General features: G+C 47.7%; 1 protein-coding gene across 1 annotated transcript in view; it reads right to left on the bottom strand.

The window, feature by feature from the left end:
* LOC134556701 (heparan sulfate glucosamine 3-O-sulfotransferase 3B1-like) overlaps nucleotides 1-14,840 on the bottom strand; it is a 30,078-nt gene extending 15,238 nt beyond the window's left edge. Inside the window, exon 1 of the mRNA XM_063408942.1 lies at nucleotides 14,239-14,840. Within this exon, the coding sequence (XP_063265012.1) occupies nucleotides 14,239-14,681 (443 nt within the window). The 5' untranslated portion in view covers nucleotides 14,682-14,840. The remainder of the gene's footprint in view (nucleotides 1-14,238) is intronic.
* Nucleotides 14,841-26,964: the final 12,124 nt, after the last annotated feature.

Consider the following 26,964-nt stretch of genomic DNA (forward strand, 5'->3'; position numbering starts at 1 on the left):
GCTCTCAGGCATTTGGCTTCAACTCCATCAGGAGAACAACTGGGCTGTTGCACAATTCCCAACCAAAAGCCCACTCCTTGCTGTCAGCTTTCTTGCCCCACAGCAGCCACTCAGTCATGTCCAAGAGACACCAATCCCCACTGCTCACACCACAGCCTCTTCCCTCTTATGCTGTCCCTGCCACCAAGGCTCAGGCATAAGCCCTCAGTGTGGCAGGAGCACCAGCCAGTACTGGTGGTACATTCAGCCATCGAGTCCATAGCCCCAAACAGCTTCCACACCCATCAATTTGCTCTCTTAAATGTAGCAATAGCACTAATCCTCTCAAAGATGATAAACCACCCCAGGCACTGCTCCTCACAGGTCTTCAAGACATCTCTCTTCCTCCTAGGTCTTGGGCAAATGCTTCCTTGCAGCAAAGGGAGCAATATAATCAGGTTAAGCCCCAGAGATGTGAGGATCTACAATTTGGGGGAGGCAGAAGTGGATATTGAGACACAGATCTGGCACTGCAGAAAGAGAATAGCTTGTTGGCATTCTGCTGCTGTTCCAGGAGCACCAGGTGTTTCAGGAACTATATGCCCAAACCAAGTAGCACAACTCATACAAGGGTTGAACTACCTGCTGCTGCACATGGAGCAGAACATCCTCCTGGCTCATCTTACCTGTGACACCACAACACCCTGGGGCTCCTGCACCTGGCTAGGAAACCATGAGGTATTCCTAATCCAGGTGGCGCACAGGAGGATATCCCAGCAGCCTCACCCCTACAGTACCTCCTCTTCCAGGCTCTGCTCCAGTGACTCGTTTTGCAGTATGCTCGAGATGGTGAGCCCAGCGAGCAGGGTACACCTCAATTTGGACCCAAAGAGCACATCTGGTGTAATCAATGCAGGGGACATGGTCACATCTCAGACCCCCAGTCATCTATATGGCAGCAGCACACTGCAGCACTGTTTCTGTAGCCATGCTGCGAAAGGGAAATTTCCCAGAAAAGGAGTCGGTTCAAGAGAAACAACCTCTGGTTTGGGCCGTTCTAGGGTGGGGTCCATGCCAGTTATATAGATATAGATTTTTATGGCACACACTCATAAATCAACTTTCTGGTTAAGTAGCCATGTAGTGACCATGGCAGCAGCCTCTCTCCAGACACCAAAAAGCAGCTGAATGTGAGTGGCCAACCTTGGTCCACCACAGCTGACATTCAGAAACACCTGACAAATTTCTACCCAGGAGAGCACTATAAGGAGATGAACTTCCCAGGCTTTGCCTCTCCTCTGGGGCACTGCCAAGTTTTTACCACATTTCAGCTGCTCTAACTCTTCTAGAAGGTAGGAAAAAAACTCTAACCACATAGCAAAGAGCCAACCCCAAAAGGAAATACATGTCAACAGCCACTCTAGCAAGATACGGGTAGGGCTATGTTCCCCTAATGCAATGTTCATAAATCACAGCCCTGCTGAGAAGTCTTGGGTTTTTCCCATGACAGAAACAAATGCCCTAATCTGTGTGCCCGCACGGGCAGGTAATGAGTTACACTGATAATGTTGCCCTTTGTTAAATATCTGCATGAGTGGCCCAGCATTTGCACAGGGAGGACTTTCTTTTCCACCTTGAGACACATTTCTCCTAATTAAGCCCAGCCTTCCTGCTCTGGGTCTTTACAGCCATGATTAGAGAAAAAAGCCTCCTGATAAACTTTGGAGACCTGAGTGATACCCCAGCTCCCACCTTTTGGATCATAACCCATGCTGGGGGAGTGTCCTCAGTGATTTGTCTACCCTTGGGGTACGACATGCCAAAGTCAGGCTTGAACCACTGTGCTGAGTTAGAGCCCCAAAAAGGGAGTGGTGGCAGCTTTGCTCCTCTTCCTCACCACGGATATAGCAAAGCAAGGAGGGGAGCAGGGACACTTTATTCACCCAGAAGCACTTTCCCCTGTGTACTGACATGCCCTGGAACATCTTCCATGTCACATCTCAAATAGAGACCGCTAGCTCTTCCACAGCATGGGGGAAGGGAACTCACAGGGTCAGACTGGGCTTGAAACACATCTTGAGATACATTTGCATCTGCAGTTTTTCAGAAAAGACAGGTAAGATCTCCAGGAATTCACTTTCTGCACCTAAAGGGATCCAATGGGCATCCAGCACCACCTGAGAGCAAAAACCTTCAAAACAACAGCTCAGAAAACAGCCAGCTTTCCATTTTCATGATGAAAAAGGAAAGTTGTGGTTTTTGCTGCTCTTTCTGATCATGTACACATGTTCCATAGGCCAAGTAATGCCAACAAGGTGCTGCCAAACCTCAGCTGCATGACTCCACCTGCTTCTTCAGCAATACCCAAACCAGCCTTGAAACTGTGCAGCACTGAGGCTTTTCCTCAACTGTGGTAGAGGGAAGGGGATGCCCCTCTGACCATCAGAGGACCTCCTCCATGGCCAGTAACAGCAGGGAAGAACAAATCCACCAGAGAAAAACCGGGAGGGTGCTCAACCAACCAAGCGGGTCCTGTACTCACCAGCTGCTCATTACCCTCAGCATTTCATTGAGTGGGTCAAGAATTTAAAATTGGTTTAGACTTTATTCCCAGCTGAGACACCTAATTAACTTCTGAAAGTCTCCTGTTTGCTTCTCAGAAGGGAGGGGTGGCACCAACCACAACCTGAACCATCAGTAATCGGGGCACTGGCCCAGTCAGTATGACCCTCACTGGGATGATCTAATTTTGCCACCCACTGGAACAAAAGGCTGGGCAAATTAATACACCGGTGATCCTCTCAAGTACTGATCCCTAAACGCATTTTAACACAAATGGGATTGTCACCTCAACTCATTTGTTAATGGATTTGTGATTCGGTCTCATAAAGGAGTAGCACTGGAAATCAAGCTCTCTCCATGGTAAACAGACCAGGGCAGTGAGACATTTGTCCAGAATGAGATTTTTTCCGCCAACATCTCTAGTCAGGCCAAGATGGATCTCCTGACTCTCTCCTCCCTTTGACAACTCTCATCAAGCATCAGAGATGGAAAATACAATTAATTTCTGGGACAAAACCCAGCATGCCCACTGAGGCAATCAGGCCGCAGATTTGTTGTGTCACCATATCCTTGGGTCCCCAATGACAGTGCAGGACTCTGGGTAAAGCAGGAGGAACCAAATCAGCACTGGGAAGGAGACAAATTCCCAGTGAAGGAGAGAGACAGGTGCCAATTAGGGAAACATGAAGGAGCAGGTCTGTCTGCAGACTGCCTTTCTGCCCAGTCATTACCTGGGATCATGGTGTGGTCATAAACAGTCAGTGACATCCAGCCAAAAGCTCTTTAAAGAGCAGGCTCAGCTGGTAGAGATGCTCTGCTGCAAGTACTACAGATGCAAAGCACTGCTTCTCATTAAAAAGGTATTCACATAATTAGAGACTTCACATGGCCACATCAATGATTTGATCTAGTCCAGAGTACTCAGGGAGTATTTAAGAAGGCCTGCTTCCCATTTCTGATGGCTTGGGTTGTGTTTGTGTGTAACCCTGCCATCTCTTCACACCCCACACATTGCAATGGCAGGTCCATGACTGTGGTGATAACCAAGAAGGACCTTATGAGCAAAACTACACACACCGAAGCTCACCAGCTACCTCCAGCATCCCACCCTGCTTTCATTCAGAGCCAATTTCCTTCCAGAGCCAGCCATGGGGCTGAATTATCCCCAAGTCCTTCAAGCCCTTGTACAGAAAGAGCACCGTGGGCCAGTCTGTCAAGGCCTTAGAGCACAACCGAAGTGAAATGACTTTTCCCTGAACACTGAGGACTCTGAATGACAGCTATTATTATTCAGATGAAATCAAGTGTCAGATTAACAAATCAAAGGGCACAAGATATATAAAATGGGTGGCCATTGAAGCTTTTCAAATACCCAAACATTTGGATGAACCAAATGTGAATTGTAATTGACTCACCCACACCTTTGATCTCTACACCCTTGGGTTCTCAAAGAGACAGCTCAACCCCCTCCGACCCAGGCTGAACTGATCTGGGCTCCATTGTGAGTCTCAAAAAGTCCTTTCTCTCTGCCTCCACCCCCTGGACGTAGATGCAGCCTGATGCTTGAAAAGTGAGAAAAGCCAGCTCTGCATTGGAGACTCAGGGAGCTGGAGATAGACAACCTATACTACCAAACACAACCTCTCACATGGAGCCCATCACCCTGGGCATCTCCTCCACCAGTCCTCATCCCTGGTGGTGGCCGTCAGTCAACCAGTTGGGCATGAGGAGATGGCCTAGGAAGCAGGAGCAAACATGGGCAGTGATGATGCTCATTCCTTCACTGCTCCTGAAGCTAGACATGGGGTCTCTTTGGTTTTCAAGCATTTCCCTGTGAAAACCAAGGATCAGGCTTTGCTGATGGGTTCAGGGCATGTACATGCCCCTGCTGTAAAACCTGAGCTAGTCTGGAAGAGCTGGAAGCTGCTGTGCCCTTCTCCAACTGCCTTGACAGCACATAATCACTTATGCTGGATTAAGAAATCTGATTTTTAATTTTCTTTAAGATGTTTCTGCAGCTAGATTGAAAATAACGCAGAGCTTAAATAAATGTTATCTCAAAATTTTTACATTCAGAGTGAGTTTTGACCAGTTTTAGATACATGAGAAAATAAATAAAAGCACACTATAATTTTTGATGCCATACAAACCTCAGCTCCCCAGGAGTCACAAGTCAAGCAACTGTTTGGGTTTAGTTTCAAGCCACATTACAAACTTAAGTTTCTGTAGCTCTTCAGGGAAAGCCAGCCCAGCTTATTCTTCCCCCTCCATTCTGCAAATGCTGCACAACCATGCCTTGGGAAGGTTTTGAACCCCACACTGAAGCTTCCTCATGTTCCCCATGATTTGGAACTAGCTGTCCAGCTTAGCTCTTGCTATACAGTCTCAAAGCAGCAGGAGCTTTGGAATGCCTGTCACTGAAGGCAAATGCCAGCAGCTATTCCCAGCATAGGGCTATTCCCAGCACCAGGCACCACCAGTGAGTAAAGCAATTCACTCTGGGAAGGCAGAGACTTGGCATGCGCCCTGTCCTCCTGCACCAGGAGTGGGTTTGATGGGGGAACTGGGTGAGGTAGAGCAGGCATTGCTTTGCCTCTAATTTTTGGGCTGTGACCCAGCTGTGCAGCTGCTTAACCCAACTGGTAAGCCCTGCTGGAACAGCCGAGCCTGCGACAACTGCAGGGCTCACCCACAGAGGAACCCCGGAAGAGGAAGACTGAGGAAGAGACAGAGAAGAGGAAACTCATGGGCTCTTAATCTACTTTAGGACCACATGAGCTTTCTGTTTATATATAGCCTAATTAATTATTATACTGCATTGAGCAGTTTGACCTTGAAATCATCTCTAGGGGGAGGCAGCAGTGGCAGTGCAGCCAGGGCAGCCAGCCAAAGCTCCGGTGTGTGCCCAGACGCCCGCGCGGGGCTGGTGGCTCCTCCTGCGCGTCCGGCTGTCCAGGCAGCGCCCGTGTGTAATTACCAGGCTTCAGAGCAGACAGGAGCTCCCGGCCCCTCTCAGCTTGCAGCAAAATCAGGTTGAAACCCTAACCGGCTATTCCACTTCTCCTTTGGCAAGGCTGATACCTCCTCTCAAGGCTGCCTTCCCTGCTCAACACCCTGTATTAGCTATTCCCTCTGCCAAAATTAGCTGTTTTCCAAATGCCATGCAGACAGCCCGTGCCTCATTAGTCACCAGACCAGCTGAAGAGGGAAATTTAAAGGGGGAAAAAAAGACGTTACAAGCTTTGTGTTAAGCTGAAGCAAGTTCAGTGTACTGCACTAGGAAAAAGGAAAATGGGCTTTGCTAGGCATGTCCTCAAGAAGGGGCAATGCCCAGCTGCCTGGCTTTTTGCAGCTCACTTTGGTTGGTCCAGCCATAGTAAAGTCAGAGCAGGAGCCCAGGTATGCTCAGAGACATCCAGACATCTACCACTGCCCCACTGATTCCAGGTGAGACCTTCACAAGCTTGCTCCATTCCAACCCACTCACAGAAGCTGGGAACCCCCTAGCGCTCAGGAGACTGGCTCCGATCCGGCACAATTTGCTAAACGTGGCACCAGAGGTGTGTGCGGGGCATTCAGAGCAGAGGCACAGCACACCAGCATCAGGCAGCATGTTTTTTCCAACACGCAGAGACATGGGGCACAGCACAGTCACAGGGTCCCTCTGCAATTCACGTGTAGCAACAGCATTCCCAGCCCTGTGTACAAACAGGCTGAGAACTGCGTACAACCACTCTGGGACTGAAGGACTGGGACACGCCTCCTGTTTACTCCAACCCCTCCTGATTTCCTTCCAAGTCTAATACACCTTTAGAAAAACAGACTGAAGGCATGCCAAAGCTGCAAACCTTGCCAGTTTTTAAACAAATATTTAATAGCTCAGTGAAGCAGCAAAGCACTTTATGAAGAAGATGCTGGGGTTTCATCCTCCCCCTAGTGACAGGAGGATCCATGCTCTGAGCCTGCTCAGCCACCACAGCTTCTGGACCCGATTCCAAATCAAAAATAACAGTTACAGGTGCAAAAATACCCAGTGCAATTGCCCTTTCACTAAATGAGCACTTTTCCAAAGATTTCCTATGCCTCCCTGTGCCACTCACCTAAACTTGAAGTTTTAAGTTTTCCAATTTCAAGACTTCCAAGCTTTAATGCAAGTTTGCGTTTGATAATCGAGAGAGGCTGAAAGCTTGGGGCTTTAATATAAAGCTTGTCAAGCTGCTGAAGTTAATAATTGTAATGGATTTTGGGTTCTGTGGGGAAGTTTTCTGCACAGTCACATGGATACACACTGAAGGCCTGACCTTGGAGCCCCTCCCTAGGCAGAGTTCTGGACTGTATTAGACACAGTCATGTTTGGGGACCTGGTTCAGTCTTTGTCACCACACACTGCTGAAGACTCTTCTCCTCATCAGAGCAAACTTCCCACATGAAAAAGTGTATTTTTTAAAGGGAATTGGTGTAGCAGAATACGGTCATACTCAGTACTATGGGACCATGTTTGTGCCAATGCAGGATTTGGCCTTGTGTTCACTTTTAGGAAGGATCTATCAAATGCACACATCCACCTAAAATGTTGTACATTGGCATATAAAATGAAAGTCCCCACATAATATTTCTCCCTTCCTTCTGGAAGAGCTGCCTGCTGCACTGACAGGAATGTAAAGCCTGTGCCAGTTCCAGGGAAAGGTTGCAACTGCTCACTTTTATTACAAGCCAGCCATTTTGGTGGATTCGCAGAAATCCCCAGCCGCACCAGCAGAGAAGACTGGCCAAATTACAACTCTCACCTACGGAATTTTATCAGCACAACACTCACAAGAAGACCAGGACAAGGGAGGATGACACCCACCAGCACAGGGATAGCAAAGCTGGGCTACATGTGTGACACTGTACAAGCCACACCAAGGGCAGTGTCAGCCACGCAGCTCTGCACCCCAGATGGGCTGCAAATTAAACTCTGGGTCAGACCTGCTGCCAAACAGAGCCATGACTCCCTTGATGCCAGATGATGTTCTTCCTCCCTCTCTTTTCTGTACAGAGAGGAGAAAACAAAACTGCTGTAGAAGCAGGCTAGTTCCAGTTTCCAAGGAGGTTAATGCAGATGTAAGGCATTTAGAAGAACCTGGAATTGCTTTTCTCTAAATAAAGTTTCCCTAGCCACCATATGGCAGGGCACTGCCAGGCTCACATATCTTGATGCAAAAATTTTAAAAATGGAATGATTCATTTACCAGAAATCAGTGTGAGATCTGCCAGCAGCACCTGTACACCTGTTTTCCTCTAATGTTCCTACCAACATCATCTGAGTCCCAAACACTCAAGTTTCTGGTCTTCTTTGAATGGTTCCTGAAGCCACAGGGCCAGGAAGACAGGTCAGGCAGGCAAGCAAGCCAGCTAACAGCTCCCAAACATCCCTCCTCACCTCTGAACCTTCCCAGTACAAAGGCACCACATGCTAAATCATCATCACTGAGTTAATCTGCCTTCTCCTTTGGTGCTTTTCCTAAGAGGAAAACCACCATGGGGAACACTCAAAGCCACCATGGCACCAGGAGAGATAGTTCCCATTGGATCACTATTATGAATGGACTAAGGTACACTGCACATTCCAGCCAAGCAGACCCTGCTCTCTTAAGTCGAGATAGACCATGCTCCTGACCTCCATTTCTTCCCCTCATCTGGCCCATGGCACAATGTGATGCCCTTCCCCACTTGTCTCTGTTCCCCTTCCTGCCACATTCAGACTGAGAACAACTCCCTGATGGCAAAGTTACACCACCACAAACATCTGTCCTGAATTCACCCCACCTTTCCTCTGAACCTGCTGATAACCAGTATGTTTCATCACAGGACCCCTTGTTTCCATTAAGAAACATCAGACAAGGTCCATTTACTCTGTTGCCTTCTGGCTGCTGCTGAGCTGAGCACCTTTAAAAAACAAATGGTGTTTCTCTCAAGCTAATTAAACACACAGCAAGCTGCTGAAAGACCTGGGATTGCAACGGTTAGGGCAAGCCCCGGTACAGTCATCAGCAGCAAGTCAGGACCAAGCACAAGACTTAGTCATTTCCCACAAACCAAGGAAGAAGCCTCTCCAGCCTGTCCCCACACACCATATGGTGACAACAGGTAGTAGCTGATTGTCCCTGACCCACTAATTACACCACTGAGACAACATCCCCACTATATGTTCTTTGAACCCATATGTTACCCATCCCACAAGGCCCTGGCCCTATCATTATCACCTGAAGCCATTGGTCACCCACAGTCACATCACCAGGAGACATAAATCCCATGCTGAATGATCACTAAATTAGACTTCCTCCTAGTTGGAACAGGTAAATAGCCCCCAACCCAGGCTCAAGTGAACAGAGTAGCTCAGCAAGAGAGGCCAAATACAGGACATTCCTATCATCAGGCAGATTGGAAATATAGCACCGAAGAACAATGGTTCAGGTACAGTTTCTATAGCCACTGCACCGGGGCTTGCTGGATGCTTTTAAAAACAAAGCTTTGCCTGGAAGTGCCTTGAGATATCCAATGCTCAGTGTGTGTTACAGACACCTGCCATGCCCCACTTGAAAAGAAAAAAATAATAAACCCCAAACCCAGAGCTGAGCCCATGGGTTTTTGTTCCCATCATTTCCATGCCAAGGAGCACAATGCTCCCGGCAGGCCATGCTAACATGATTAGCCAGGCAGATCCACCATCCACATCCGTCACCCCCAACATTTGGTCAACTTTGAAAAGTTCAGCAGCTCAACAGGTGAGGCCATGAAACCCGATCACAACAGACAATGTCATCCCCCCAGTGTCGTGCTGGGAAGAAATTGTCACGTGCGTCATATCGGGCAACGTGCTTGAAACAGAGCAGTGCACTGAAACCCCAGCAACACGAATAATCTTTGCCATCTGTTTGAACAACTCAACCCTCCTCAGATCTAAAGGAATGATCCCATGCAAACACAAGAGCCTTGCTGACTGATTATAGCAGCCCAGCCCTTCTTTTGGGGGGCCATTTTCCTCCCAACATTACACAGCAGCACAGGACTGTCGTAGGGAGCCGCTGCAGCGACCAAGGGGCACTGAACTCCATGCACATTCTGAGGGGACCAATGAAAGTCCCCACTTCCTTAAGCACAACACAATGCAAGATCAATAGTTGAGTTTTAAATTTTTTTTCACATCAAGAAAAGAAAACCTCAATACCAAAATTGTTTGGCAAAACCTTCCCAGAGAACACAACTGTCGTTTAGGAGATCCCTGTTCTGACCCAGCACAACTCACACGACTGCAGTGGAGGAAATGGTCTTTGCTCAGATGCAGTCATTTGCACCCAAAGTCCAGTTGGGGGTATCAGGACTCTTCCCAAACTTCCTAGGTCAAATCAACCATGTGACACTACAGAAACCAGCCACAGTTCTGTTTGTGCTGCCAGGTCCATGCCTCACTGGGAAGGCAATTAAGCAGCAGGTATTAAACCTTCAATAAAGCTGAGATTAAAGAGAATGGCCAAACATAGGGGCAAAATCCTGCCTTGCTCAAGATTTGGATCATCAGGACTTTCACCCCAAACTTTTAACCATCATTTCCTTATTCTTCCCTTCCTCTCAGCCTTGCTGATTGCAAGCACCGGCTTGTACCCCCACACATTCCTTGGAGGGAAAAAAGGAGGCTCATGGGGAAAAAAAAGAAAAAAGGAAAAAAAAAAAAAAAAAAAAAAAAAGAAAGAAAGAAAAAAAAAAAAGGAATTTCTCCCAACACAGGAATTGCTGTCAAGCATGACTTTGCACACTAAAGTCCAAGCAATATGGACGTCTAAGAAATGCATGTTTGAAACAGTTTATCACACACCACCAGACCACAGGGCCTGATCCTGCTGATCTAAATCACCCAGTCTCAGCAAGGAGAATGAATTAAGTCAACTTAGCAGTAGTGGGAAGATAAAGCATCAGCATTTCAAGAATTTTCCATAAGAGAAAATAAGGGAAAAGTACAAGAGGTCTCCCTAGTGCCCTGCTAAAGGCAGAAGAGCTCAGCCTAGTCCTGCTGTCGCTGTTAGCGGTGGCACAGCCACAGCACAGGAGTTCCTAGCAGAGAGCTACAGACTTGAAATATAAATCAGTGATGTTGAGTAGGGCTGGCAATGCCCAGCCCAAGGCAAGAGGGACTGGGCATTACAGCCCACTGGGCTGAAAATAATAATGAAAAGAAAAACCCAAAACACGTAAGACTAATGACAATTACATTTTTTCTTACATTAATTATAGGACAACAGGCTTTCAAGTCCCTAGGACATTTCAAGATGCATCATTGTTCAATCAAATTAAGAAAATAATAAAAGAAATTCAACAACTGATTTTCTAGGCTTCCAAGAAACACTTCTTTCCTCCCCAACAAGCTCTCCAGTAAACTCCAAAGAGAACATCGACATGCCTGCAGGCTGCTCAGCCAGACACATGCACACAGGCTGTCAAGCTGAACTCCCTACTGTTGCAAAGAGGGAACTTCTCTACTATCCAAAAAATCAATTCAATTTAACTTCATAAAATTAGTTTGCAATAGTGGCTGGATCCCATTTCTCCTCTATTATGGTATATATTTTTACTAGAAGCTGTTAACATGCTGTATTCATTATAGGGGGGAAACTCTGCAATGTGCATACAAAAGTTATGTCCAAATTTTAGTTATCTCACTATCAAAAAAAAGTATTTAATTTTTCCTGTTTTCCCCCTGCTTTGCAGGAATGAAACTCAGCACCACTTGATGGTGTTCTGCATTCTGCACTACAGAAACAAACCAACAGATTTCATTTCACTTGACTGAAAATGGAGCAAGGAACAAGTTTGTGTTCCCTCCTTCTAAAGTTCTTTTTGACAGATAAGAACTTCAGACAGAAATAAGTAGTTAAACAGTATTAATCACAATCACCTCCAAAAATAAGTATTCATCAGGCTAAACAAATCTGATGCCTCTGCATCTTGAAAACTGAAAAAGAAGATTTTGGATGGCAGGAACAACTTAAACAAACAAAAACTCCTAACAAATATAAACAAATTTGGGCAGTTAGCTAAACACTTCAGATGAGACATGGGTCAAAAATTCTATCTTCACCTTTTCAAAGCCAAGCAATTGGATTAACACTGTACTCTGAGTGCTGAGGACACAGTAACTCCCCCAGTTCCAAAGTTCAGTTGATTTGAGCAAAAGCATCTGAAAAATAGAGATGAGGCTTGCCCAGCTCACTGCATGATGCTGACACTATGCACCTTTTACAGCATCTTTAATCCTACTGTACTGAACCACTAACCAAATATAAACACATCTCCTTATTGATATAAGAAATAAATAAAAGCCTCATTAGGTCTGTGAGAAATAAATGTGTTCTTGAGGAGTGCTGAGAAGCCAAGATTAACTGAAGTCAGCAAGAGCTTGGAGTTACTGCTGTATAGGATTTGACTTATAATGACAAAATTTATAGGAACAAACTTCTGCATCTAATTCTAATTAAGTTAGAAGTAACACACAATTTGTAGCAACTTGCCTGCTGGTTTGCATCCTGCCCCAATTATTTTGCATTATTTAGTCACCCCTAACTGACCCAGGTTCTAGTCCCACAGCCAACCAGGCACACTCCCATCTTCGGGGTGAATCCCACACATCTGATTACAAGACTTCCAGCATCACTTACTCTTACTGCTTGAGAGCACCACCATTCAGACCTCAAGATTTGTCAGATTTCAGCTAAAACAGCCCTTTTGCATACTAATGAAAAACTACAGGGTATTTGCGGGGATAGGGCCTGCACTGCTTAAAATTCAGCAGCTGATAAGGTGAAGTTTTAGGAAGTTAAACACAACTTTGATACCTGTTCTCCAAATTTAAAAATAATGTGTGTCCTTTAGATATTGGCTTTCACTCACTACATCTGGGATAACAGATGAACTCAATCATAAGCATTATTGTCTCCTTCTCCCCTTCCACCTCCTACTTGTAAAAGATTAATCAACCATTTAATAGTCTAATTTAGGTGCCTAATTAAAAACAGAATTCAACACATACAACACCATTTCGTTAATAAATCCTGACAGGTTTTCTGCTCTGTTATATGCAAATTCTCCTTCAAAAAGCAAGATTAATACTTTTTAAAACTCAGCTGAATTTACAAAGTTTTCATTTGGGCTGCTGTGACACAACACGCTACATCGTACACCGAGATGACAGAATTTCCTAAAACGAAACAGCTTTCAAAAATTACTTCCTCCTCTTCAGATCTTATCCTGAACTCATTTCACTAACTGCTAAGGGATGGCAACATTAAAAAAAAGAGACATAAACCTAATCGGACTTGCCGGGTGGGAGTTTCAAGACTACAAAGAAGTTACAATTCGTAACTTCACAGATCCCATCTAGCTTAAAACTTTCCATCCTGCTCTTTTAGCATTCCTGTAAACACTCAGTAGAAAAACATATTCAAAATACTCCTGATAAAGGAACTTCAATCGGAAAAGGGTGAGAAAGGCACCGAAACGGGGGTCGCCCCTCGCTCGGTGTCCGATCGGTCTTCATCGCACCCACCGCCGCCCGCTTGGCCGAGCCCACCCGCACACAAACATCTCGGACCGGGCTGCGTCTCGCAAAATTACTTAGAATTACATCCATCCTTACAGGATGCAAGGCAGAAATTTATAATTTTCTCCCAGTCCAAAGTGTTCACCGCGTTCCCGACGCGCCCGTTACTCACTACACCCTACACTGCTCTCGCAGTCCAGCGCCGGGACCGGCGACCTCGGGTAATCGATCAGCTCCAGAGGTGATGATGGGGTAGGAGAAAGTTAACGGAGATTAAACGCAGGGAGCGAGTGAGGAAGTTTTATCTGGAACGTGGAGCTGCCGCCTGGCAGTCCAAGGCAGGGCTCCCGGCATGGATCAAACCCCCTCCAAACTTATCAAAAAATTCCCAAAGGCGTTAACGCTCCCCACCTCGCCTCACACACACACACACAAAAGAAAAACAAAAACAAAACAACAACAACAAAAAAAAAACCCAACAAAAAACCCCCCCCAAAAAAAAACCCCAAAAAACCCACCACCACACAACCAAACCCCCCCCCCCCAAAAAAAACCCCAATCAAAACAAACAACAACAACAAAAAAACCCAAAAAACCACACACAAAAAAACCCAAAAAAACCCGGGTCAAATCCCACCCCAATGGGTACAAAAAAACCCCTAACGGGTCAAAACCCCCTCAAACATGCGGTGGCTGAGCGCACCGCCCGCCAGCCCGTGTAGACCCGGGAGACACACTAGTCATCTCTCAGCAACATCCTGAGCTGGAGGAAAAATATGCTCCAGCAAAAGACCTGGAAGTACAGTGGAATAAGTGTTTAAAAATGTTATTATTTAACCTTTATATAGATATAAATACGGTTTGGCTCGCGGAAAACCTGCAGACGCCCTGCTGCCGGCTGGGCTAACGGGGACCGCAGCTGCGCTCTGAGTTTATTATATTTTTAGAAATTGATTTTCGGGGGAAAACATTTAGCGGAACATTTACTCTTCCACTCGGGCGCTCCCCAACCTGCTCGGTAGCCCGGGGCGGCCGTATCCCCGCATCGGGGCGGCGAGCGCAGGACGGCGGGGACCCGCTCAGCCCCGTCCCGCCGCGGGGCCGCTGCCCGGCCCGGCCCGTACCTGTACCAGGCGAGTCCCCGCTCGTAGTTGCGGTCGAAGAAGTGGGGCTCGGCGCCGACGGCGCGCACATCGGGATGCACCCGCAGGAACTCCAGCAGCGCCCGCGTCCCCCCCTTCTTGACGCCGATGATGATGGCCTGCGGAAGCCGCTTGGTACCGGAACCGTTGAAGAAGCTGGACATGGAGCTGCCGGCGTCGGGCGCTACCCGCTGCTCCTCCAGGCTTGTCTCCTCGCCCGGCTCTCCCGGCAGCAGTGGGGGCAGCGGCGGGGCGGCGCGGGGCGGCGCGGGTGACCCGCGGGTCGTCAGCCCGGCGCAGGAGCCGGCGCAGGAGTAGAACATATAGAGCCAGAGGAAGAGCATGATGAAGAGCAGCAGCAGCCTCCGCCTCAGCGGCGGCAACGCGACGGGGACATCGAGGCAGCGGTTCAAGCGCTGCCCCATGTGCCCGCGGGCGCACCGGGATGCATGGCTGGAGCCCGCGCGGCTCGGCTCGGCTCTGCCCGGCGCCTCATGGGCACCCGCGGAGGCTCAACACGGCCCCATCACCACCGCCGCCGCCCGCCCGGCACGGCCGCCCGCCCAGCGCAGTCTCCCGCCGCCGGCAGCGCAGGCAGAGGCAGCGGCGGGGCGGGGCGCGGGCCCGGGGGACGGGCGGCGCCCTCAGCCTATCACAGCCGCGGGTTCCGCATAATGAGGGGGCGGGGCGAGGGGCAGAGGACGCTCTCATCGGCTGACGGCGGGGAGGGGCTCGCGGTCGGATCAGTGACTTCGTGTCCCGCCGTCGGCGCGAGGCTGCCGCGGGCCCGCTCGGCGTCCCGGGGCGGCTCTGAGGGTCCGGCTGCTGGACATCCACCGCCAGGCTGGGGTTCCCGTGCCATGGCCCCGCTCGGCTGCAGGGAATCGCCAGCTGGGGGTCAGCCACTGGAGGCATCATGGTGTTGGGGCATCTCAGTCATTTTTTTCTCCTCCTTACCCCCAAATACTTGGATAGCAAGGTTCGCAGGGCGACTTTATTGTGGTCTTTCAGTTCCTAAGGGGGGGATTATAAAAAAGACCCAAACTTTAAAAAACACACCATAACCTTTTAGCATAGTCAAGGGATAATGGTTTTAAACTGATAAAGAGCAGGGTTAGATTAGATATTAGGGGGAAATTTTTCACAATGAGGGTGATAGAAAATTGTCTGAGGTTGCCCAGAAAAACTGTCGATGGCCCGCCCTTGGAAACATCCAACGCCAGGGTGGATGGGGCTTGGAGCAACCTGGTCTAGTGGGAGGTGTCCTTGTCTATGGCAGGGGGCTGGATTATATGACCTTTAATAGTCCCTTCCAATCCAAACTGTTTTATGATACTATGATTTGCCTGTTCTTTTGATGAGTTGGCTTTTTAATCAGCTGCACCTTCTGTTGTGCTGTATTTTCTGAAATCCCTGGTGAGATTTGCCACACTCCACATTATGGGAGTAACACACAGAAACCGAACCAAACAGAGCAGGTCCTGAAAGCACATGTCCCTGAGAAGATCCTTCCCGCAATACCATTAGCAGTGGGACCCTCCTTTCCAAGACCAGATCACTCCAGCATTCTCCAGGGATGGGGAGTTTGCACATTACATGGAAGGGCTTTAGCCAGTATTCTCCCAGCAATTACAGAACCTACAGCTCCAATGCATTTGGGCAGCTTTTCTATCATGTTTTTATTAAAGATGCCTAAACGATTGTACAGAATTTGCTGCTTTCAGAGCACTTTTGATTTGAGAGGAAGTGAGGTTTTGCTGAAACCTCTTTATTTTATCTTTAAATTTTCCCCCAGACCAGAGGAGAATCTTTTCATCATGAAGAGCCTTAATTTTGTGTGTCAGAAGCAACAGCATTGTCCTGACTTATTCATATATCAACTGTACATCAATTCCTGAACTGTTATGCAAAAGTGATGTTTCCATCACACTGGGTGTGGTGTGAGAATCTTGTAAAATAATCTGAAACTACAAACTGGAGTTTACAAACTAATTAAACCAAACAGATTGAAGAGGGGAAATAAAACCCAGAGAGCTCTATGGCTTTTCTAAAAGCTGCACAGTGGGTGAACACAGAGCTTGGGTTACGCAAATCTCTATCAGTACCAGTGTCACTCATCCCCATTCTCCCCAGGACCAGGTATTTTCAAAGCAGATTTTGGGATGACACAAGGAGATCTTTTGTACTTCAGCTACAGAGTCAACAGCAAACAATTCCAATGTTTCTTTGCTGTGAGATAAAATAGGTGGCACTGCTGGGCTCTGTGCTGTGAAGGGTGATCCCAAACTAACCAGAGATGGAGGTGCCAAGCTGTGGCAGGAGGAAGGAGGAATTGCTTTCCAGTTTCCCTCTGAATTCTGCGAAAGCTCTGCCAGCTGGCCTAGATGGGTAATTGTGAAGAGAATTAAAGGGGACAGTTCCCGATAATGCATGAATCACAGCTGTGGGCAGCAATCATTCCACGTGTGCCTCTCCTGCACTCACATTTACTCACCTCAGCACTTGGTGTTTTGTACAATTCCAAACAGAAAATCTTCTGCTTCCACACACGGGTTGCTCCACTGCACATTCCTACACCAGTGAGCTAACAGGGAAACCGTTCAGATGGAATAATTCTCCTTGTTCCTTACATCCACCAGCACCAGCCAGGATAACATCAACAAAATGTCACAGAAAGTTTGGTTTAAGCCTTTAATATTTGTCAGCTGTAGCTTGTAAAAGGATTGGCTTTTTAAGAAAAGTAGCCTCAAGATAGGTTTTACTGGAATTGTATCTTCAACAGTTGGATGTCAGGAGTTTTCCCCCTAGGAATGGCAAATGGGTAAGTGATCAGAAACAGCATCCATGCAGGGGTACATCAGGAAGAGGGCTGGGCTCTCCCTGGAACACGGAGTGTGGGTGAGAGAGGTTTTGACCACTGGATTGGGAACGAGTTGTGGCTCCATCCTCCAGACTGACCCACTGGCTGCAGCAGGAGCCCACACTGCTGCTTGACAGAACACAGGTAGCCTCCATTCCTGCTGCTGTCTCAAGAGCAGGGCTCCAGCTGGGCTCAACACTTGCTCTTGCCTCCTGGAATTTGTTTAACATGCCCCAGGCAGCAGTTGTGGCAGAAGCATGTGTGCTGTGGCCACAGACAGGGGTACAGAGCAAGAAAATTTTTGAAGAAACAGAGTTGGAAGGAATGGGCACAACCAGAAATGCACAGCTGGGTTTGTTCTGTGCCCTAGAATCAGAAGAGTAGTTGTCTTGCTGGCTGGTTAATCAATAACTAATTGAGCTGCATCAATACAGTCTCCACATCCTGTTTCTTGATGATTATTGATTAGACAGATGGCACTGGGAAGGCGCAGCTCCTGACAAGGGGTCATGGTAGCATTTAGTGGAGCACTGCTGAGATGAGCCTGGAGAGTGCCCAGCTCTGCAAAATGCACTTGCTAAACCATGGCAAAAAGCAGAGAACCCAGTAGGACTTTAAGCCAAGATGATGGTGTCCCAGAAAAGTTGTGGATGTCCCAAACCTGGAAGTGTTCAAGGCTGAATGGGGCCTGGAGCAATCTGGTCTGGTGGAAGGTGTCCCTGCCCATGGCAAGGGGCTGGAATGTGATGATCTTTAATGTCCTTTAAAATTCAAACTGTTACGTGATTTTGTGATCAAATCCACAGTGAGGAGAGAGGAAGGGTGAAGTCTGTTGGCTCACCTCACCAACATCTGACAGTCACCCTTGGGTGACTCTTCCCAGGCCATGCATCCTACAGATGCAGCCATGTGCTTTCCGGCATTTTCTTGGAGTCTTGATAAGGCAGCAGTTTCCAGTGCTTCTCCTGTCCTGTCTGGGTGCTGACTTTCACCTTGTTGCTTTATTTCTTCCCAGTCAGAAAATCTGTATGTCCTTTTAGCAAATTTCATTTTTCTCACACTGAAAAGGCCATTTTTGAAATGTTCTGGAATGCCCCTTCTTCTGAAAGATGAAGGCTTCACATACAGCTCTTCAGAGATCTGCAGGAATAAGCCCTGATGGGGTGATAAACAGGATCATGTACTCAAACTCAAGTCAGTGTGCTCTTGGTCCCAATCCAAACAGGATGCAATTTTCCTGACATGGTTAAAGTTCTGTTTTGAGAAAAGTAAGTCACCATTTCATGATGCTAATCAAGTGCATGATCATCAGAAAATGAGAGCATGAGCATGTAACCCTGGAGTGCTCTGCTGTACAGTGACCTGGCCAACACCACCCCCTTTTTGGGAACATAAAACACCCAGAACACCAAGGTGCAGGGCTTTAGTGTGAGACTTCTACATTCCTCGTCCACCCATATGTATCTATAATGGGATTTTGTTCTTATTGCAATACTCTGAGATGTTCTTCAATCACAGAACCATCTCAGCCCTCTTTCCCTTGCAGGGTCGCAAGAACAGAAGCTTTGCACTTTTTTATTCACTTTTTCCCACCTTAGGAAATCCTTACTGCTTTTCCCCCATACCTCTGCCACACGTCCTGTGCAGAGCACCCTGTGCTGTTCCAGACAATACAGGAGCTGAGGATCACCGATGGATAAATCTTGTGTGTCTGTCAACAGCCTTCTCTTCACCACTGCACACATCTGCTGGTCTTGGCCTAACGTCACAATAGTGAGGTAAGGGCTGGGGGAAAGGCATGAGGACATTCGGGATTTTGTCCTGAAAAACTCATGTGCTTTAATCTGCACAAGAGGCACAGCTTGCAGTGAGTATTCTTGGATAAGGATTGCTGGGCCAGCAGGCAGTGACCATCCCAGCTGGGGGGAGACAGGCCATGAGGTGACTGTGGGTACCATCACTGGGACTCAAAACAGCTCAGCCACTGGCAAGGCAAATGCCCAGGACTTTATGCAACTGCTCTGCACCCAAGTCCAAGTGCCACATAATGCCTTAGTGCCCTCAGCTGTGGCTTTGCAACCCTACCACTGACCAGATATGTCTCAGGAGCATCCTAGGGAGACCCCAGGGACATCGTTGCCTCTCACAGTGTCCCACTGCATTGTCCTGGGCATGCTCCCACCAGGGCCATGGGTGGCACTGCTATACAGATGTAAGAGGAGATCTTGTTTCTCTTAACCTGAAACCATTTCCTTTCCCCCACTGCCCTCCCTCCCCTTGCTCCCTGATTTGTCCCTGGGGTTTTAATATCTATTTCTCCAATTGCCACAAGCCAAATTTACTGCTTGCATAACTGCAGTGACTTCAATGGAGAAGAGCGTTTAGGGTGCTCCAAGGAGGCATAAGTAGGAGTGATGTGATGGAATTGAGTAAAGGAAAATATAGTCTGACTGTCAAGAAGAGTTTCCTACCAGTGAAATCTATAGACTGTGGAAGTTTCCCATGGGAATGAGCAGAAACCAAGTTGCTGAAGTCATTTTAAACCAGCACAAGAGAATAGGAAATCAGCCTGGTAACTGGCCAGAAGGAAAGGAGAGATGACATAATACTACTTCTCCATCTCTAATTTCTGTGGCTGCATTGCTTTGTCCAAGAAATGATTTTAACTCAACTGGATTTCTCTTTCTTTTGGGTGATGCGATGGCCCTTACTGCTTTGGAGAATTTTCAATTCCTCTGCCCTGGATTAAATTCTGCCCTGGATTAAAGCAATAACCACTACAGTCCCCATTAGTCTTCCTCTTATTTCTACTGCTTGCAAACCTCTTCTGGGTCTTCTCAGGCTTTTTCCCTGACTTACCTGAGCCTCTAGCTCCAATCCTGTGCTTATTGTATAGAGTAGACCAGCCATTGGGAATAGTGAGAGGGCTCATCCAAGCCAACAATGCCATGTGCCGCTATGAAAGGTACCAGACATGGAGCTGTAACTCACTGGCAAACAGGAGAGAGCACACAGATGGAAACTTTTCTGCCTTCAGGGATTCTTAAAGTAGATTCCTTGTAGATAATTTGCTGCAAAATCATCAAGGAATGATTTTCATCACTATGTATTTCCATCATTATATATTTTCATCATTCTGTATTTTCATCATAAAGGAATGATTTTTATCAAGGCACATAGGGAAATGCTGCTTTCCCTGGTGACCTCTGGCTCTGGTAACCCCATGCCTGCCTAATTTGGCTCTGTGGATAAAACCAGGGCTGCAGATGCAGTGGCCATGCCCTGCTACCACCCAGTGGCTTTGGCAACCTCTAGCCCATGGAACTTCCTAATTTGTTTATGAATGATTTAACATTTGCTCACTGTCTCAGCAAAGCTCTAGTGTGAGCAACCTCCTACCTCGTGCAATTCCCAGATAATTACAGATTAGAACTGGCTATTTTTTACTTTTGTAAAGCTGTCAGAGATCTATGTTTGTTATTATTGTCTCCTAGGTTGCCAGTTGCATAAATACATATGTAAAACCCCCTTTGATCTCTAAGTATTATGACACAGATTTATCAAATGTTTGTCTTTTTCTGTCTCTTTGAAAAGGCTTATTTATGGAGTGCAGTCCCTACTTCCCCTCCTCTCTTGAAATATGAAGTGTTTGTGATCAGCCAAGGTAATATTTAATATCCTGCCAAGAATCCTTTGCACTTCCTAACAAAAGAACTACAACCTAACCAAATGGTTCACATCTGTTTGGCCTCTTCTTTTTAACTAAACAAATTAGCATTAGAATACCTGGGAGGAACACAAGGTCCCTTTCTAGATGACAGAACACAGACAATTATTAGCAAGGGGAGTAACTGTACTGAAAGGAGCAGGCATGGACCTAGCAGATGTTTTCACATCTCCTGTAGTGTTCGTGAATGATCTGCACCACAGTGGACACACTGCCATGGCCTTTTGAAGTGGGTGAGGAGTCCATTCACAGTTGTCTTCTGAATGAAATTAAAGGTACCAGCCCCAGTGAGTTAAGTGTTCCATTTAAACCACTTCCAGCAACGACAGATTTTTGTTGGGGGTGGGGTGGGGGTGGAGGTTGGTTTCCCCCATAAATGGCTAAAATAAAGAGCAACACTCCACTCCTCCCCACCCATAGGTTCAGGATGCACAGGAGGCAACAGCTCTGGTTTTATTTCTGTTTTCACTAGTGCTTTCTCATCCCAAGAGCACCAAACCACCCAGCCTGACCACCATTCCTCACTGTGAAATAAGGTTTGATGGGTTATTCGGGGTTTAGGAGAATGCAAGACACAAACGAACATCTGCAAAATATTGTTGAGATTATTACAGCCTCCTACAGTCTGCACATGGGCAATTACAAGCTCACACCCCTCCAACCACCTGTTGCCTTTCAAGCACCCTTCTTCCCACTTGGGGTCCCAAACACCTTTAATCAGAGATTCAGGAGACACATCAGGAGAGGCTCTGGGGAGGAGGCGGAACAGGACCGGGAGAGACAGGCTCTCCACTGAGCACTCAGTTAATTGGATTCATTGCTGGAGGAGATAGCCAAAGGAAACACATGTGTTATTAGGGCTAACACTTAGCTTTTATTGTAAATGTTTTGAAAAAGAAAACACTCTAAAGCATCAGAGATACTGCTATTAATATATCATCCAAATAACAAGTGATTAAAACCAACAACAGCTACTATGAAAATGTGGCTTTGCAGCACTAGACCACATGGGATGCAGCCGGGAAAATCACTACGAACAGATCAGTGGGGTGCAGTTATAAATAAAAACAGCTCTGCAAAGGCTACAAAAGCAGCAATAATCGGTCTGGTCTGTGGTTTAGTGAGGGCTACAGACATCACGGAAAGTGCTATTTATTACCAGAGCCAGGGACACCGCTGGATGAAGGGATGCAACTTCGGAAGAAGTCAACAGAGGGAGTTCCCGCCCCCGCAGCCCAGCGAGACTCGGCCCGGCAGCCGCGCGGAGCAATCCTGTCCCTCTGGCCGTCTGTCCGGCAGTCCCCACGGTAAGAAAGGCACACCAGCAGCGGGGGGCGCTGGACCGCCTCCAGAGCTCTGAGCTGTGTGGTCCGACGGCGTCTCTGGCATGGTCACAGCTCCAGAGAGAGATGCCACTAAGGCTCAGGTCTGCACGTACCTCGTTCAGCTGCACTTCCAGCCTGGTGGCTCCTTACCTCACCCACGGGCACCTCCCAAAGGCCCCCACGGAGCAACCCTGCAGGAAGCAGCTGCTGCTGGCAGGAGAGTGGGACGCAGTGCTGGCTGACTCCTGGGGACCAGGCCTGCCGGGCAGCAGTCACACCACAGAGGACAGAGCCCCTCCCACCCTAAGACAGAAGTGTTTGTCATCAGTTGGCAGCCCTAGAGGCACTGCCTGGTCTGGCCACGGTCCGTGAGGTCCACAGGGTGTAGGACTGACATACACCCTGTACAGAGCTCTGAGTAGCACAGGGAAGAGATGGCATGGGAACATGAGTCTGCAGGTGTTTCCACTACATGGGAACATGCTCCATGGGAGCATCTTCCCAATGCTCATTTTTGAAGTGAGGAGGGTTAATAAGTGTCACTTCCAATATATTGACAGCTCCTGCCAGTCCTTGCTCCCGCTGAAAGCCAAATGCAATGTAACAACCAGGCCAGAGCAATCAGATGAGGGAGAAGAGATGTAAATAATATTCCTCTCTGCTGCCAGGTGACTGTGTGGCCCCAGCCATCCTGCTTTCCTCTGGCATGCCCGAATTTCCCTTTGGTGCTGCTGGGAGTGGTCAGTGTAGGAACAGTCTTGGCAGCTCTGCAGCACAAATATCCATCCAAACCTTGGAATTCAGCTGATAAACTCAGGCTGCTCCTTTCCCCAGTCTGGATGCAGTCCAGTAGCTCTCCTGGAAGCACTGTGGAAGTGCCTTAATTACTTCATTTGCATCTCTGTTTCAACTTATTTGATACAGTGTCTCCTCTCCATTGCAAAAAAAACAAACAAACAAACACCCAAATATCTCTCAGCTTTTCTCAGCAGCAAAAATCTTGATCTTTCTCCTTGATGAAAAACACAAAAGATGGGTCTCTGAGGGTCTTTGAGCCAAATATTTCTTTGCAAATGAGCTTTGAATGCCATGTGTCCATTCCTGCACCAGAAGACGTTCAGTGTTGAAGCCTGTCCTGCCAGGCTGGGAGATCCCCTGGCAGCATGGTCTGGTCTCTGTCCACCCTACCTGAAGGAATGACTCTTTCCCTCTTTCTCCCTACTTGCTTTATGGGTGAGGAAGATAGGCAAGATGTCCCCAGTCGACCCAGTTAGGGACAGTCTGGTCAGTGTGGGAAATCAGATCCCTGCTGTTTCCAATCAGAAAATCCAGGGCAATTCCCCAAAATATGCATTTCCTTGAAGAACAGAGTCTGGCTACAACCGCAGTTTTGAGGGGCACAGGCAATTTGTGTTACAACATACATTCCATGACAAAAATGTATGAAAGGGAATCTGTAATGACAATAGAAAGTGTTAAAAAGGGAAGCAGAAGGCAGAAAGGACCACGGGATTGCATCTGGGACAGCAAAACCAGGGGAAAAACCTCAGCCGCCAAACAGCCTTAGTCCTGGGGGCTGTCCACACTTTGGAGACACATGGAAACCTCCCTTTGGGTGCCCCACTCACTCAGTGGGCAAGACTGAGTAAGGTATCTACAAAAACGGGAATAAAGGCATGAATTTAGAGCTGTTCCAGCACCAGTGGTGAGGGTCAGGCACCCTCCTTTCTAGCACCCTTTTTGAGTCGTTGTGCTCTCCCAAAGCACATGAGCCATGGCAGCAACTCCTCACCAGCTCCCCAGTACAGTCCATGCCCACCACACACAAAGCATCTCTTAGGAAGGGTCAGCAGTGCTCAAAGAAGTATTCGGGAGCCACGACCTTTCAGGCACTGGGAGAAACATCCAGCTCCTTCCCAGAATGGTTTAATGTGCTAGCCTGAGCCCGCTGCCAAATCGTCAGTTCACGCTCCAAGGCCTGGGGGTGCCAGAACTGGTTAGGAATAGTAGGAAAACATCTCCATATTGTGGGAAAACAGCTTGTTTTGCCAACCCTGTTCTGTGAAACAGATGAACTGTACTTTTTTGAAATACTGGAAAGTAGCTCAAGGTGCTGACCCAGGCTGTAAAATCTTCAGCGCAAACAGGTGAAGTCTGGAAGCAGAAAAGCAGAGGTGACGGACGATGGTGCCAGAATCTTCAAATGGAACCCAGTGACAGCACAAGGAGCAGTAGCCATAAACTAAGACACAAGGAGTTCCACTTCTATATGAGAAAGAACTTATTTCTACTGAGGGTGGCAGAGCACTGGAACTCCCAGGGAGGGTATGGAGTCTCCCTATCTGGCGACATTCCAATTCCACTTGCACACATTTCTGTGTCACCTGCTCTGGGTGACCCTGCCTTGGCACGGCATTGGATGAGATGATCTCCAAAGGTCCCTTCCAACCCCAGCTACTCTGGGATTCTGTGAATAGAAGGGTTCAGAAGGCAGCTCTGAAGCTCACTAAACTTCGTGTTGGAGCCGTAGAAGCCTGTGGTATTTTATTTCAGAGAGGACTAAAAAACATTGAGGGAATAACCCAGAAGGGCACAGTCTGAGGGATCTCAGGGAGGAGAGTCATCACTGATGAAACTTTTGAACTCTCAACACAGTTGTGACCTTTGACTCCAAACTAACCCCACACTGTTTGGGAGATGGTGAGTATTAGAAGCAGACTCGGACTTACCTTGGGCAAGGCCAAGTGCTGGACATGTACCCCTGGGGGACAAGCCCTGCCCTGCAGCACTGACCTTGCCACAATGGGAAGAAGGAATTGCAGCACCAAGAGGCAAATAACTGACTCAAGGTCCCATGGGAAGCACAACTGGCATCCTGCATCCCACTGAGCTCTCACCGGGACTGGCTCTTTGCCTGGTTAAGAAATTCCATGACTCAAAATGCTGCTGGGGATAGACAGCAATGGGCCATATAGAATTACCACCTCCAGCAGAGCTGCATGTAGGAAACAGTGCTGATATCTCTGTTTTAATAGCAAAGTGTTCTATAGACATCCTGCATTTCCAAGGAAGAGGGAATATCTAATTACCTCTGCACAGCAACCAGGACATGCTTTCTACCTGTAATGATAATGATTTTTTAACAGTATCACTGATTCTATTCCTACTCTCCTGGGACTGTCAGAACTGAAAAGGATGTTTTGTGTAAGTCTTGAAATGCCATGGTCTGGCTGAGTGGGAAATGCTGCTGGAGTCAGGAGAGTGTGAATGTGTGACTCTGCTGGGGCAGATTATAAAGGAGATTGATACAGAAAGTGAGGGGGAAAAAAGCCCAGTGAGGGAAATGAGAAGGGAAGTGCTGTGAGCACAGGGATTGGGTTTCTTCACTCATACTGGAACAAAGAGCAGAGCGTTTTGTTCCACCAACTGCCCACCATGCTGGGATACCTGCTGTGCTAGGATGCCCCCCTGGCAGGGGTACTAGGATGCCTGCTCTGCTGGGGTACCACGCACAGCTCACACAAGGCCTGGGGCTCCTTGTGAACCTGAGAGCTCAGGGCAATTCCCAGTCACATAGCTCAGCTCCTCACACCACCCTACCAGGCCAGTGCTGTGCTCCGTGATCTGCTGAATGTCAGGGCAGGGGAGATAGGAAGGGACCCAGTCTCCCTGCAACTCCTCAAAGCCTTACCCAGCGCTCACCTTACAGCGCTGTTCAGAACAACGGGCTGACAGAGACACAAGCTGTTCCCTCCTCCAACAAGAAGTACCTCCATCCCTATTTTACAGCTGGAGTACATTTCTTCTATGGAGATCTGGAAAGAATGAAGTTCTCCTCTGCCTCAGGGCTACTGTTTTATCCACAAAACCACATAAAAGATTTAAAGTCCAAATAGAAAAAACCCAGCTTCATCCTCTTGAGTCACTGGTTCAGATTCCTCCATGAGCTTCAGTGCAGGCTTCTGGTGGTGTAGAGCTGTCTCCTGTGATAACAGCACCAAGATGGGACCTTCTCAGCTACCAGCAGACACATGGCTAGGAGGGACACAGCACACCACTGCTATTTTTTTCACTACCACATAAAGAACACGGCTGGGGGTTGGAACAAGATGGTCTTTAAGGCTCCCTTCATCATAAACCATTTTGTGATTCTGGAGGACCAGTTCATGTGGAGTTCTGAGTAACCAAGATAGAGTGACAACCAACCATATTCAAGTTATCAAAATGGGATAATGGAAAAACAACATTGTACTCCCATGCAGGAACTGCTTTTCCAGGTTCAAGGAGCCCTCAAAGCCTGATGTTTGCACAGCCCAGCACAGAGATGCAGAAAGCCCAGGTTTATCTCCTGTGCAAGGCCAACCCAGCAAGGCATTTCATATACCTCACATCATGCCTCTTTCCCTGCAGAATTTGGGCAGCCATATCAGCAGTGCTGGAGGGGGGGGGATTGCTGGCATTAGTCCTCCCTGGAGGGTCACAGAGACCACAAACATCCTTGGGTGATGACAGACAGTTCAGGAATTTTCATTTTCCATAGTGACACCAGCAATATTTAAAAAGAGACCTGAAAGCACCTATTGCAATATCCATCTCCTGCTAAGTCTTCAGTTTGGCAAGGCATCTATTTGCAACACACATACAACAGCAAAACTTCCTAAAGGCAGTAAAATGGCAGCATATAGTTTCATCCACACCTGACACATGGCCAATGTGCAGCAGAGCTGAGAACACTTTCTAGGTAAAGAAAGTGCTCCTTTTTAAATAAGAAATTTAAATAAGGTGCAGTCTTCCAT

The sequence above is a fragment of the Prinia subflava genome, chromosome 12 (assembly GCF_021018805.1).
Source record: "Prinia subflava isolate CZ2003 ecotype Zambia chromosome 12, Cam_Psub_1.2, whole genome shotgun sequence".
NCBI classification, from domain to species: domain Eukaryota; kingdom Metazoa; phylum Chordata; class Aves; order Passeriformes; family Cisticolidae; genus Prinia; species Prinia subflava.